This window comes from Electrophorus electricus, chromosome 11 (genome assembly GCF_013358815.1).
Source record: "Electrophorus electricus isolate fEleEle1 chromosome 11, fEleEle1.pri, whole genome shotgun sequence".
Taxonomy (NCBI): Eukaryota; Metazoa; Chordata; class Actinopteri; order Gymnotiformes; family Gymnotidae; genus Electrophorus; species Electrophorus electricus.
The window spans coordinates 4886801-4899007 of NC_049545.1; the positions used below are offsets into that span (position 1 = coordinate 4886801).

The 12207-nt window shown below is 37.3% G+C and overlaps 1 protein-coding gene across 2 annotated transcripts; it reads right to left on the bottom strand.

The window, feature by feature from the left end:
• Positions 1-780: 780 nt before the first annotated feature.
• Positions 781-11954, bottom strand: urb2 (URB2 ribosome biogenesis homolog). 2 transcript variants are annotated; one of them, XM_027019824.2, is made up of 10 exons: positions 11904-11954; positions 9897-10040; positions 9388-9564; positions 5841-9132; positions 5598-5758; positions 4765-4875; positions 4280-4522; positions 3793-3889; positions 3113-3246; positions 781-2300 (listed from the first exon to the last, which is right to left on the bottom strand). In XM_027019824.2, the coding sequence occupies exons 2-10, from the start codon at positions 10020-10022 to the stop codon at positions 2103-2105; spliced, it is 4539 nt and encodes a 1512-aa protein (XP_026875625.2). In that variant the 5' UTR covers positions 10023-10040; positions 11904-11954; the 3' UTR covers positions 781-2102. The 2 variants fall into 2 exon arrangements, with proteins under 2 accessions (XP_026875625.2, XP_026875626.2); XM_027019825.2 differs by lacking the exons at positions 781-2300; positions 3113-3246; positions 3793-3889 and having other exon boundaries at positions 4382-4464.
• Between the last annotated feature and the right edge of the window lie 253 nt (positions 11955-12207).

Here is a 12207-nt window from a genome sequence, read left to right on the forward strand (position 1 = left end):
TTCATAATTTGCCAACTTTGAGGGGCTGAGGCACGGTCGTTATTCCTGATGCTTTGTGAGCAGTTGGGGGAGGAAGTAATTTATTTTTAGATCTGCTCCTCTGTGTGTTCTCCTCTTAAGTCATGTTTATTTCCAGGCAACGTTATTTCTGTGGTACATGCACTCGCTTTTTTCATCCTGCCATGATCTGCTCCTCTCATTACGATTACAGGTTTAGCTGCAATACTTATCTACACAATACTGTGAAAAGTAACGTTTGAACATCTGCGACACACGGCAGTACAACTTAATGTTACTTCACCGATCTAAATGCCTGGTGAACAAGCAAGGTAGCTTGCATAACTTTAGACTAATGTTAATACTCTCCCAAGTCTGGAAGGTCTGTGTTATCTCAATGCACAATTCAAACTCCACATCCACTGCAACCCGTTTAGCTTTGCAGGAGTTAAACCAGCCACATGGAGGGGGAGTCACGAGAGGGACAAAATCTGTTTGGCCACTCTTATTTGTCGGTAAACTAGGCGCTGCTGCCTCTTACTGTTAGACCCGAGTTACTGCAAGTGCAGAATTGAATTTAGGCGTCGTTGAGACAAATCGTACCAGAATATTTTGATGTCAAAATCCGTCACTGCTCCGCAAATTCCGCAGATAGGCAGGTCTGGATCCTACCCAACTCCTTTAACGTTTAGAAAGGCCAGTTTATTGGTCCCCACAGAACGTAGTCATCTTCAACTTCAGTAATTTTAAGAGAACACCCTAAATATGAATGATCAAAAAGTATGAAATGGAAAAATAACTTTATTCAGTGGGTAGAGTAGTTTAAAATGGTTGGTTGTACTACACGTGGGGGTTTTATTTTGGTTCGATTTCCCTAAATGCTTGGTTTAGTACTTATGCCTGCAAAATAAAAACTTTTAGAATTTTATAATCTGATATGGTGTAGAAGTACATCATTATCCACAACATTCAACCAAGCAAAAGCAGTAAAACAATGATAAATAAAAACAAAAAAAAACAAACATTCTATTCATCAGCATGAAACGTCATTAATATTAAAAGTAATATGGTGATTATTACATCAAAGTATTTGCATTAGAATAAGATATCACAAGGAATATAAGCATAAACAAAAATGGAAAACAAATTGCTTAAGTAACATTATTTTGTAAAGCTGAAATATTTCAAAGCGCCAAGTTGTAACAGTCAGTGTATAAAGCTGCAATGCACAATAGCCATTTACAAAAAAAAACATTTTTTAAGAGAACACATTTCTTTCAATGTGGATTAAATTTGCTCAAAATGATTCATCTACATACCAACGTTTTACACTTTGGCATTCAAATCTTTTGCAGCATCACACATTTAAAACTGACAAAATGGCAGCACAGTCAACACTCAGAGAGTAACAGGGGCTATTTAATGAAGAAATGCTCATTATGGTTTTAGATATAAAAATCCCAAAATATTAATATATAAAAACATTAGTTCAGTAGGACACAAAATTCCTTGAAGGACCCCTGTCTGAAATGTCCCATTTCATCAGCTGTTCAAGCCAAGTGTGTGTGAGGATATAATATACACATATATTGTACATCAAGTGCAAGCACCTGGATGGCATAGATGATGAATGACAGTCATGCGCTGAAGCTTCCTTTCCACTGGATTTAGACTTGGGCTCTCTCGCCAAGACACCAGTAGGCCGTACGTAAAATATCACAGCAGGTACTGAGATTCCTCAGACCTTCAGTTTTAGTTATTAAAATACCCACTGTAGATTCATCAGCTTGTTCTACTCTTGATCCAACTTGTTCCACTCTCAGATGATAGGACTGGAACATGCCATAGTATTCTTCATTTGTAGCTAGTCTGTTTCAACACTAGACAAGTTGCGCATTAAGATATGCACTTTGGTACACCACTGTTAACTTTTTTGTTAGCTTGACCAAGACTTGCCATTCTACTTTTTGTTAAACCCAAATCAACATTACTGGGAAAGCAATGGGATCAGCACAGACAAAATCAGCATTACTGGCAATTACAAAAATAATTCTTACAAAAATGTAGTCCTTTTATTTTAAAGCTTAACACTGAGCAAGAGACCTTCAGGCAGTATACTTTTCTTCTCCTTGCCATTGTGATTTGTGATAGCGTGTGTAGTTTTTGTACAGTTCATCAAATACCTCCTTAAGACCCTTTTGCAATGTCCTGTTCAAGAACTTTATATCATTTTCAATACACTGGTCCAGGATACAGTAGATGCCTTCTGTCAGGTGTGCCTTGATTTCTGGACGAAGTGTCACCTGCACAAAATGAACACAAAAGTACTCAATATGGCCTTCGTTACTGATGAAGTATGCCACGTACACAGAAAGGTATTTGAAACCATACTTGTCTGATTTAATTTCTGACACTAAAGGTCATGAAATAATTTCTCTTTAGAGACTAAAATATATAGAAAAACATTTTGCCCATGAGTACGCTGACAAATCAATAATTGATTTTGTTACAAACCCTGACTGATGTATATTTCCTAGTTGTTTCCTAGTGAATAAAAAAAAAGTTACAGCCTATGTATATTTAAAAATCAGAACTCAAGTCCTGGCCTTTGGCCAAAAACTTAATTATTTACCTCTTTAAAAATATTTTGATGGTAGTCAATTGTTTGCAATAGATCCTTGGGCATGAAAACTTAAAACACTCTTCTGCAATTCTTCAATAACTGTTTGCAAAGATTTTTAATGAATAGCACCTCTATTTAAGGTGACTGCATTTTCAACACAAAATGATAAACAAATTAGTTTACACAAAGGGGTGTAAGTCTTAAAATAGTTTTAGGTCAAGCAATATAAAAGCAGGGCATTTTATTAGACTGACAGTACTGCCACAGTGACTGTCTTTAGAGTCTGGAGCTTGTTTCTACACTCAATCAAAACACAACCAATGGGACTTTCCCCCCATTATGGATAGTACACTGAACCCTTTACTGTAGTAAAAAAACAAAAAACACTTAGTGCAACTCCAACCTTAGTTTACAGATAAAGGATTATCAATCATGAGCGTACCTCAGCTACAGACAGAGAATTAGTTTATGTCTGTGAACAAGAGATCTCACCTTCTGTAGTTCATTAACATACTGAGCCACCATGAAAGAGGACAAAATTGAGAATCCCTCAGCAGTTTTGCCAATGTGGGTATACATTCTCTCCACTAGTCTGGCACACTTCAAGAGCTTTTCAGAATCCTTCTCTGGGGATTTGGGGAAAATTATATATAAAGATTAATTAAAACTCAAACAACAACAGAAAAACAAAAATAGCCCAAACAAACACCACACACTGGGAGAAAAAAAAAACTTCATAATAGAACAAACATGGAAATAAGAACAAGAGAATTAGATATTACATGGAAATTGGTTTATATTTTATATCTGAGAAGAAAAGAAATGCTCAGATTTGATCTGTCCATGACTCACTTATGAAACTGGCATGAGAACATTGTGGACACATTTAAGGACTAAACCAGGCATTCATAAAGTAATGCTGTCCTACTTTTAAACTCAAATGCCTTATTTAACAGGAGATAAATACATGTTTTATTGTTGCATTATAGTGTTAACTTGCTCTAGAAGTACAGAGAAATTTCTTTTAAATTATGATTTATACATCATATTAATATCTTATGAATTTGTGCATTCAAATTCTTCTTAAAATTTTAAATTTTTAACTACACCAACTTGTCAGAATTCTCTCATCTGCCATTATACCACTGTGACAAAACAACAACTTAAATTACCTTTCTCATTCATGCCCTTCTGCTTGCCTTCATGTATGATGGATGTCACCAGACGATAAAAACAGTTCAAGAAGGTCGGTGCAGACTTCAGCATTATCTATGACCATTCAAAGAGACAGGAATTAGAAAAACACATATTTGCTGCAGTTGACAGAAAACACCTCTCACAAATATGAGCCTAATTCTATTATATTACACTAAGGGCCAGACATGGATTAAGGACGTTTTTAAAAAAAGCTTTCATATACCATATTAGTAAAGCTCTCTTTTCTGTTGGTGACAGTGTGACAATTAACATGGCAAATAACACATTACTGCATTGCTGATTCTTCAGTAAATGCTTTTTCACCATAAACTATACATTACCTGTGACAAGAATCAATCTGAAACATTTATTTCAGATAGTACTAATATAAAAATTATATGTGGTTTATGTTAAATGTCACGCCTCACACAGCAAGTGCTCTTTCAGTTGAAGATCACTCACCTTAGGGTAGCATAGGATGATGGCAAACAAGGCTTCATGGATAGCTTGAAAGGCAGAGTAGTAGTCCTCCATGGACTGGTTCTCCAGGGGAACAAAATGAAGAGCACCCAGGACCAGGATGATATTGTGCGGGTTGGACAGCCAAGATTCTCCCTGACGGAGAAGTGTGGTGAGGGTGTCTACCACTGGCACAATTAGAGAACTGGTTAGGGTAGCCACTTCTCTGGACTCTCTTACCACAAACTAAAAAGAGATAGTGAAACATTAAATGTTATGTATGAAATGATAAGCATTATGTAACCATTTAGAAGCATGCACAAACACCATCAATGTCTATTATGAGGTATGGAAATAAACATCAGTAGACTGTGATGGACAAAACAAACTGAAATTTCAAAATACATTCAAGCTATTCAGTGAACCAAATGGATGATTAATACATTGAGTAAACACAATCATACAGACATCTTCACAGGAACACTTACAACAAGAGAAGATATGATCTGTGGAACAATAGCCCAGAATGCTTTTGAGCAGGTCAATGGTAATGGACACCCGGCAAGCAGCTTTATTAATGCCACAGTTGCAAGGACATCCTGTCAAAGTTAATACATATGGATTTTTTGTATATTGTCACAAGCAGGAATGCAGTTAAGAATGTGTCACAGCTAAATATTTATATAATTACAAATATAAAAAGTGCAGTATTATCCAGGTTTGAGAAGTAAACAAATCCTTCACTTCAGTAAAACTGAAAAAAAAAGAAGAAAAAAAAAGCTTTTTTTGGGTTAATGGTGAATGTCATGTATTCAAAAGTACCCTTGTGGTAAAACTAGAATGTATAGCTTGAAGAATTAAGATGAGGTGTTTCTCACTCCAAATGAATACAGTTTTTACTTAAATGTCAAAAATAAAATCATTAGTAATTTCTCTCATTGTACTTTAACATAAAGCATATACATATTTTACATATTATGAAAGCGTCTAAGCATTTAGTTCTTAGACAAATACAAAGGAGTCAAATGTATAATGTATCTCATTCAGCTATAGTGGACTAAATGTTCAAAGACTCCAAATAACCAAACACACTCCAAAAACTGTTATTGTACTCTAAAATGGTACTTCAGTGCAGTAGTGGAAAGCCAATACTCTCCACCCATGGTAGTGCCTATAATGATACACCAGGGCACAACCTAAATAAAACAACTATAAAGTCATGAATATAATGCATTATTGGACAAGACATGTTTAACAAAAATCTAATTCAGGACTTCAAAAGATCAATAATGTAACATTTACTCTAGACAGAGTAACTTACTCTATAGTAGCCTCTTTCAACTTTGGTAGCAACAAGTCCCTCTTGGAACATGAGAAGGAGCAGACGGAATTGCTCTTGTGAACAGTTGACCACCAGCTGAGCAAGTAGGTCTTTAACTGGTGCCTCGAGCTCCTTTACTTCTGATATAGACAACCATACACCTAACATAAATGGATTACAGATATTTATGCCAAGAAACAAAGAGTCACTTTGTAAATAGGAAGATCTGAAATGCATACTTACTTGACAATAATTTATGGATGCTCTTCAGAATCTCTGAATAGAGATCTTCAAGATCTGTTTCCTTAGTTGTTATTGCAGCTGAATAAAATGCTGAGAGATAATGGATTGATGAAATGAGAAAATCCATGGGTTGAGGTGCTGAGCAGAACTCCTTCATGATCTGCTGGCCAAAACTCTTGTACAGTCCTCCTGTGTGGGATAATTTGTCTTGTGCATCCTCATTAGCCACGCCTTCAGTGTGAAGAGAAGCCTTTGCTAGTTCACACTTAATCATTACAGTTACCACATCAACAGTGAATGACAGCCTAATTATACTGCCTGCAGTGCCTTTCATTACAGACTGGATGGTAGGCACCATAATGAAGACTGCCTTTCCCAGCAACTCACTCATAATCTCGTTCAAGTACTTCTTTTCCCCAAAGATAGATATGATTTCTTTACAAAGTGTACTCAAAGTTGCTAGATGAAGTTCTATCAAGCACTGAGTCTCTTCACATTTCCCTGAGTTTGCAGATGATCCAACAGCAACAGTGCTTTCAACCATGAAATTGGTGAACTTCTCTAGATTGATTTGCACACTACTTTTTCGAATGATTATCAGATGGATTAAGCTCTGGATAAAGCCTTGAACTGACTGAAGCAAAGAAAACCAAACAGAAATGTCTACACTTCCAAAAAGGCCCTTCCTCAAAGAGGAGAAAAGAGACATCATAGCAGTCTCCAATAGTGTACTACCATGTACAACTTTAAGGACATGATGAGAATTACTCCCCACCAAGAATGCCATGATGTCAAACAGCTCTTTCAAAAGACTGATGGGTGCTGAACATGCTCCATTTTCATGATGCTGAACACAAAGACTCATTAAAAATGAGCTCAAAAAAAGTTCTAAATAACTTTCGAGTGGCATTGCATATGGATTCAGGGCATTTGTGATCTTGATCAACCGCAGAAGGCTGCCTACTTGTGTATCAGACACAGATATAGATGTACCAGTTTTAACACTGTCTATAATCTCCTGGGCCATGGCTTTCAGTCTCTTTAAAGAAGGTGAGATCTCAGCAATGCCTTCTTCCTTGTTTTCAGAGACATCCATTTCTGTGCAAGATCTGAAAAATGAGGGACATACAGAATGTACATCTGAAGCACTTAGCAGTCCAAATATCCTTTTGTTTATAGAAGTCACCACAGCTGAGTGCACATGAGGTAATTCACAAAGAACCACACTCTCAAGTAGCTGCCTTGAGATATTGGAGATAGACTGATCAGTCTTCTCCATGTTGCTTCCAGTGTTACTCTGAAGCACAGAGTTTAAAATCATGTCTGCTATGTGGGATGCATCTTCTTGTGAGAGGTATGGGGCAATTAAAGGAAGATTGGTGATTATGAGAAACCAACAAGCCACTGGATAGGTATCACTATCAACACTGCAAAGCTGGAGATCCCAGATTTGGTCCATGTTCAGATTTAATAAGTGTTCTTGTCTATTCACTACATACTGAGCAGTTTCACAAAGAATGTTTTGAGTGTTTGCATTGGCTATGAGTAAATGTTTTTTCATTTTGTGGAGGGCAAGATGTTTTTGAAGCAGCTTACTCAGTGGACTAATGACCTGGACCCCAGAGCCTGTTAAAGTCAAAACCTTCTCTATTGCATCAGAGACAGGACTGACATCATTGCTCAGACCAGCTGAGGATGTGTATTTACTGCAGTGGATTTGAAAGAGAGCATCAGCCTCATGCCAAGTATGAGTAAGGAGAAGACTCGTCTCTTGAATCTTCTCTCCACAGATGCTGTCTTTAATCAAAGTCTCTTCAAGATTCTGCAGCAAGGCCCTCAGAAATGTAAGCATGTTCTCCATAAGACTCTGAGTTTGTCTGACAATAGGCACTGGAGTGCTGTCATCTAGGGCCTTCAGACTGAAAATAACTGCATGGAGGAGAATACCCAAGGAGAATAGCTTCAGAGCAGATGCCTCTCTCATCTCTGCCACATAGGGGAGCTCATTTTGCATTTTCTCCAGGATAAGCATGCAGATTTCAAGATTCTGTCTGGGAGGGTTGTTCAAGAGACACTGAGACAAGCTCTTCTGCACAACCTGAGGCAACAATGCCTGCCTCAGTTCATAAGCAGCTGGTCGATCAATTACACCCAAAAGTTCTTCAATGAGTCTAGGCAGCTGTCGCAGTTTACTGTAGGTCTGCAGGATCTCAGACACAAGTGTTTCCCGAGCTTTCTTCACACGTAGTTCCATGTTGTCTGCATCAACCCACACAGATGAAATAAGCTCATCTAGATCAGGCTCCAGGATTTGGTGATTCAGTGCAAGAAGATTTTTCAGACAACGGTACCAGGCTGGTATGCCTGTCTGTGTATTATTGAGCAAAAGCTTTGCAACTTTTCTGAAGAAATTGAACTGCACTTCTCTGTGATGTATTCTGTCTGCAGCTACATTATAAACATCTGCAGACAAGCAGCAATTCAGAATGTTCTCTAGTGCGAGAAGAGCAAGGCTCCAGTTTGCAGCTTTAAATGTTTCCTTGACGCTCAGATCCTCTGTAAATTCTAGAGCAGTTATTAACTTTGTCATAAAGTGAAAGCAAAGTAGCTTGTTCTCTTCTCTTTTGCAAAATGAATCTAAAGCCATTTTAAAAAGTAATGGGAGAGAACTGGATCTGACAGCATAAAACAAAGCCTCATTGTCATCTCCATATTTGTGGACAAGCTTTGACACAATGGTTGAAACAGGGCAAAGCAACGGCTTTCCTCTAGGTTCCTTTCTAGCACCTGATTTATTTTCTGATGGCAGAACTTCTTTGTAAGATGATAGGTGGTCAGAGTGGAAAAGAGCAGACTGAAGAATTGTGTCCACTTTGTTGCGGATATCTTTTTTAAGTTGCTGCCGTATTCTCGTGTCATCCACTTCGGTCCATACCCTTGTGGTCAACAAATGTCTTAGCAAGCACAAAGGCAGAAAAAGGTGTTCTGTGACCTGGGCAAAAACTCTGTTGGCATTGCCTTGCTGTCTTTGTACAGTCAGGTAGGTGTTAAGAACAAGAAACAAAACCTCAAAGACCTTGAGTTGTAGAGGCTCTGGAGAACCCTGTTGCTTCAGCTGAAAACAGGCCAAGCCACACACCGTAGCCAGTAATTTCACAAGCAGCTCATAGCTGGCCGTGTAAGTCACAGACAGGACAGGACTGGTCAGGATTCCATGGCAACAGCTCAAAATAATGGACAAGCTAACAGGCAGAGTCCCTGAAGTGCTTTCCAGAATCCTTTCGTTGATTATCTATGAAAAATAGGTGGAAAAGCAAGAACACTAAATTTAATGATTACAGTTAGTTTAGGGCAAATTTCAGAATTTATTCATTTACACAAACAGGTAAAAATACAAAACAAAACACTACTTTTCACAGGTAAAACCTACTTTTTAATTAGAAATGGCTATTAAATAATAATGTACACATAAGCAACAATAAGATTACATTATATTTTAAAGTAAAATCAAAAGTCTTAAAATTGTTCAATGTGGTACATCATTTACCTTTGCCAATGATGGATTCAGTGTAATGGTCTTTCCTTGGTTTAGGACATTATAGAGCTTCTTGCTGTGAAGAATTTCATCCAAGTAGGTCCATAGGTCTTCCACTACTTCCAGTGGGACCTGTACTTTCTTGTTGTAGTAACAAGAAAGGGCATGAGAGACCCAGTCAAACAAAACCTGAAAAGAGAAAATTATAAATATGTATATTTCAGTATTCTTTATAAACTCATTGGTATACCTTGATGTATTACATGTATGTTTTGGATACAAACAAAAAAAACAAACAAAAAAAACAAACAAACAAACAAAAAAAAGCAATATTTTAGGCACATAACAGTAAACATTGTTTCCCTTTAGTGTATTTAAAACACTGTGACAAAAGACAAATAACACCTAGGGGATCCAAGGGGTTATTTCTGAGGACACATCAATAAATTACTAAAATCTTTCTAATGCATGTTATATCAATAATTTTACAGGGCACATAATTAAAATGAAATTAAAATGACCTGTTCCTTATTTGGGAGGAAGCACTGTCTGGATGTCCATGCAAATCGAGCTAGCTTCAGCCTATCTGACCATGGTGTGAGAGGGCTTTTCAGCTTCACATGGAATCCAGAGTAGATGGTAGCCATGCCCAAAAGCAGCTGTGGCTGAAGAGACAAAAGAACAGTACAGAGATAATCTGAATACATACTTAGTAATTCCATACATAGTAAATTAGCCAGCCTTTCTTTGGATAGAGATTGCAGTTCAGCCATTTCACCCAACAAAACAAATATTCAGACATCACGTTTAACACCCTCTTTATAAACAAAGTATGCATATCACCTGTATTCCATCCAGTTATACAATTACATGATTAGAATTCAATTTCTATGGTCAGCAAAAAGTGCACATTATTTATTGATAAGATATCTATTATTCACTCTTTATTATATGAATGCACTCATATCTCAGAAAAAATGTTTGAATATTCCAGATTCAGCACAGTCAAATTTATTGATCTTTATGTTATTTTCCAAAACTATTTGTATGTTTGGCACAAAGTCTAATTAAATTTATGACAAGACAAATTACTTTGTTCACTAAAGCCATTTTACAACAAATGTGGTCAGTGCGTCTTGGTACATCAAAGTTGCTCCTACGTTAAAGTTGCATGTAAAATTTGTTTGCCAAAATTTAAAGATATTGCATTGCTGAATCAAAAAGATAAATATTTGCCCTAAAATAGTGTCATTCTACTGCATCAATGTGTAAAGCATGAAATATTCATTAAAAAAATCAGAGCTGCCAGGCTGGATTTGGCAACAGTTTTTCAGACCATGTCAGCTGTCTTTACGTATTAATGTCAAAAGGTCTAGTTGCATAGCTTTCTACAGAATAGTACCTTCCACACACTACATTTCAAAGGTGGACCAAATGCAAATCCAACATTATACTGATAAATATGATTACAACAGTGGATAATTCTAGCTACTGCACTCAAATGACATTTCCATCACCAAGTTCTGATCGAGTACTCTCTGAACGCACATCGTCCTTAATCGTCGGATAGATCCGCTCGAGGAAATGTAAGGCAGCATAACCTACGTTACAAAATGTTCTTCAGCAAGTTTCGTGCAATTACACTTTTCCACCAGGTAGGTCGCCAATTCACCAAATGCTATAGACTGAACATGTGTATATATAGTCTTTTAAAAAATGTACATTGTGCAGCTTTAATCAGTCTTTCCTTTTACAACAGCCACCTGCAACATCGCAGTGGGAGCTAGCTCATGTCTGTGCAAATCAGCAGTTTCCACCTAGACACAGTACAAAATAACGTATTCTTGCTATATAATACAACAGAAAATAGCCATCATAGGTTACATTAGTCAGCAGCATAAATATCTACAAACTTCGACAAAGGTCTATACCACAGTTAACTGTTCTTAGTTTTCACTATTTATTGGTATTTAACCCTTTCCTAGGAAAACTGACAAAATTGATCAGAACAGCAGCCGCTACCAGGCTGGGAAAAATGCAGTTCTTAACAGACATTTTATTGTAGTTTCCCCGAGGGTAAACAACTGTAAATCTAATATCCATACCCGTTGTTAATGCGGGAATATATTTCACTGTGTCTCTACACACGGATTACAGCGGTTAGTCGCGTCCGGTGTAAAATAGCGAGCGTCGCGGAGTAGCTGACAAGTACCGCACTCACCGCACCGCTTCTATAAAATTGGCTTTAACACCTAACAGAACTTAAGCAGGATTTTTATTCATTCATATGAGAGGGACCATCCATTTCTAAAAGAAAATGTTAAAGCTATTTTAACAGTCTTGACAACGGTTAAACCTTGTCCGAGGCTCGACAATTTGGGCTAGGCCACAAGGTTTTAACGGCAAAAGCAGAGGCAGCACCTTTTCCTTGTTAAATACAATGTTGCCATATAGATCGCCAATGAGTGCAAATGTAATAAGTCGTTAAATATATTTATATCGAGAGCACAAGGATACCACACACTTACTGTAACGCTCCACACGTGCTCCTGCTGTTGATTAGCACGTCTAACTGACCCTTGCGCTTTCACCCCAGACAACAATAATCAATTAACTATTAGGAGGATGGCTTATTGTTTAATACATTTTACACCCCAATATACTCCGTTTTCCTCCGTTGCATTAGTTAGCCTACTGCAGTTATTACGGTTTTTAATTTTTTTTGCATTCCATTGCATCCTCCTCAAAACAACATGAAAGTGATATGTAGACCGTTGTTATGCATCACATCTCGATATTAGAGAACGTTTTATGACACTGTGGATTTTTAAG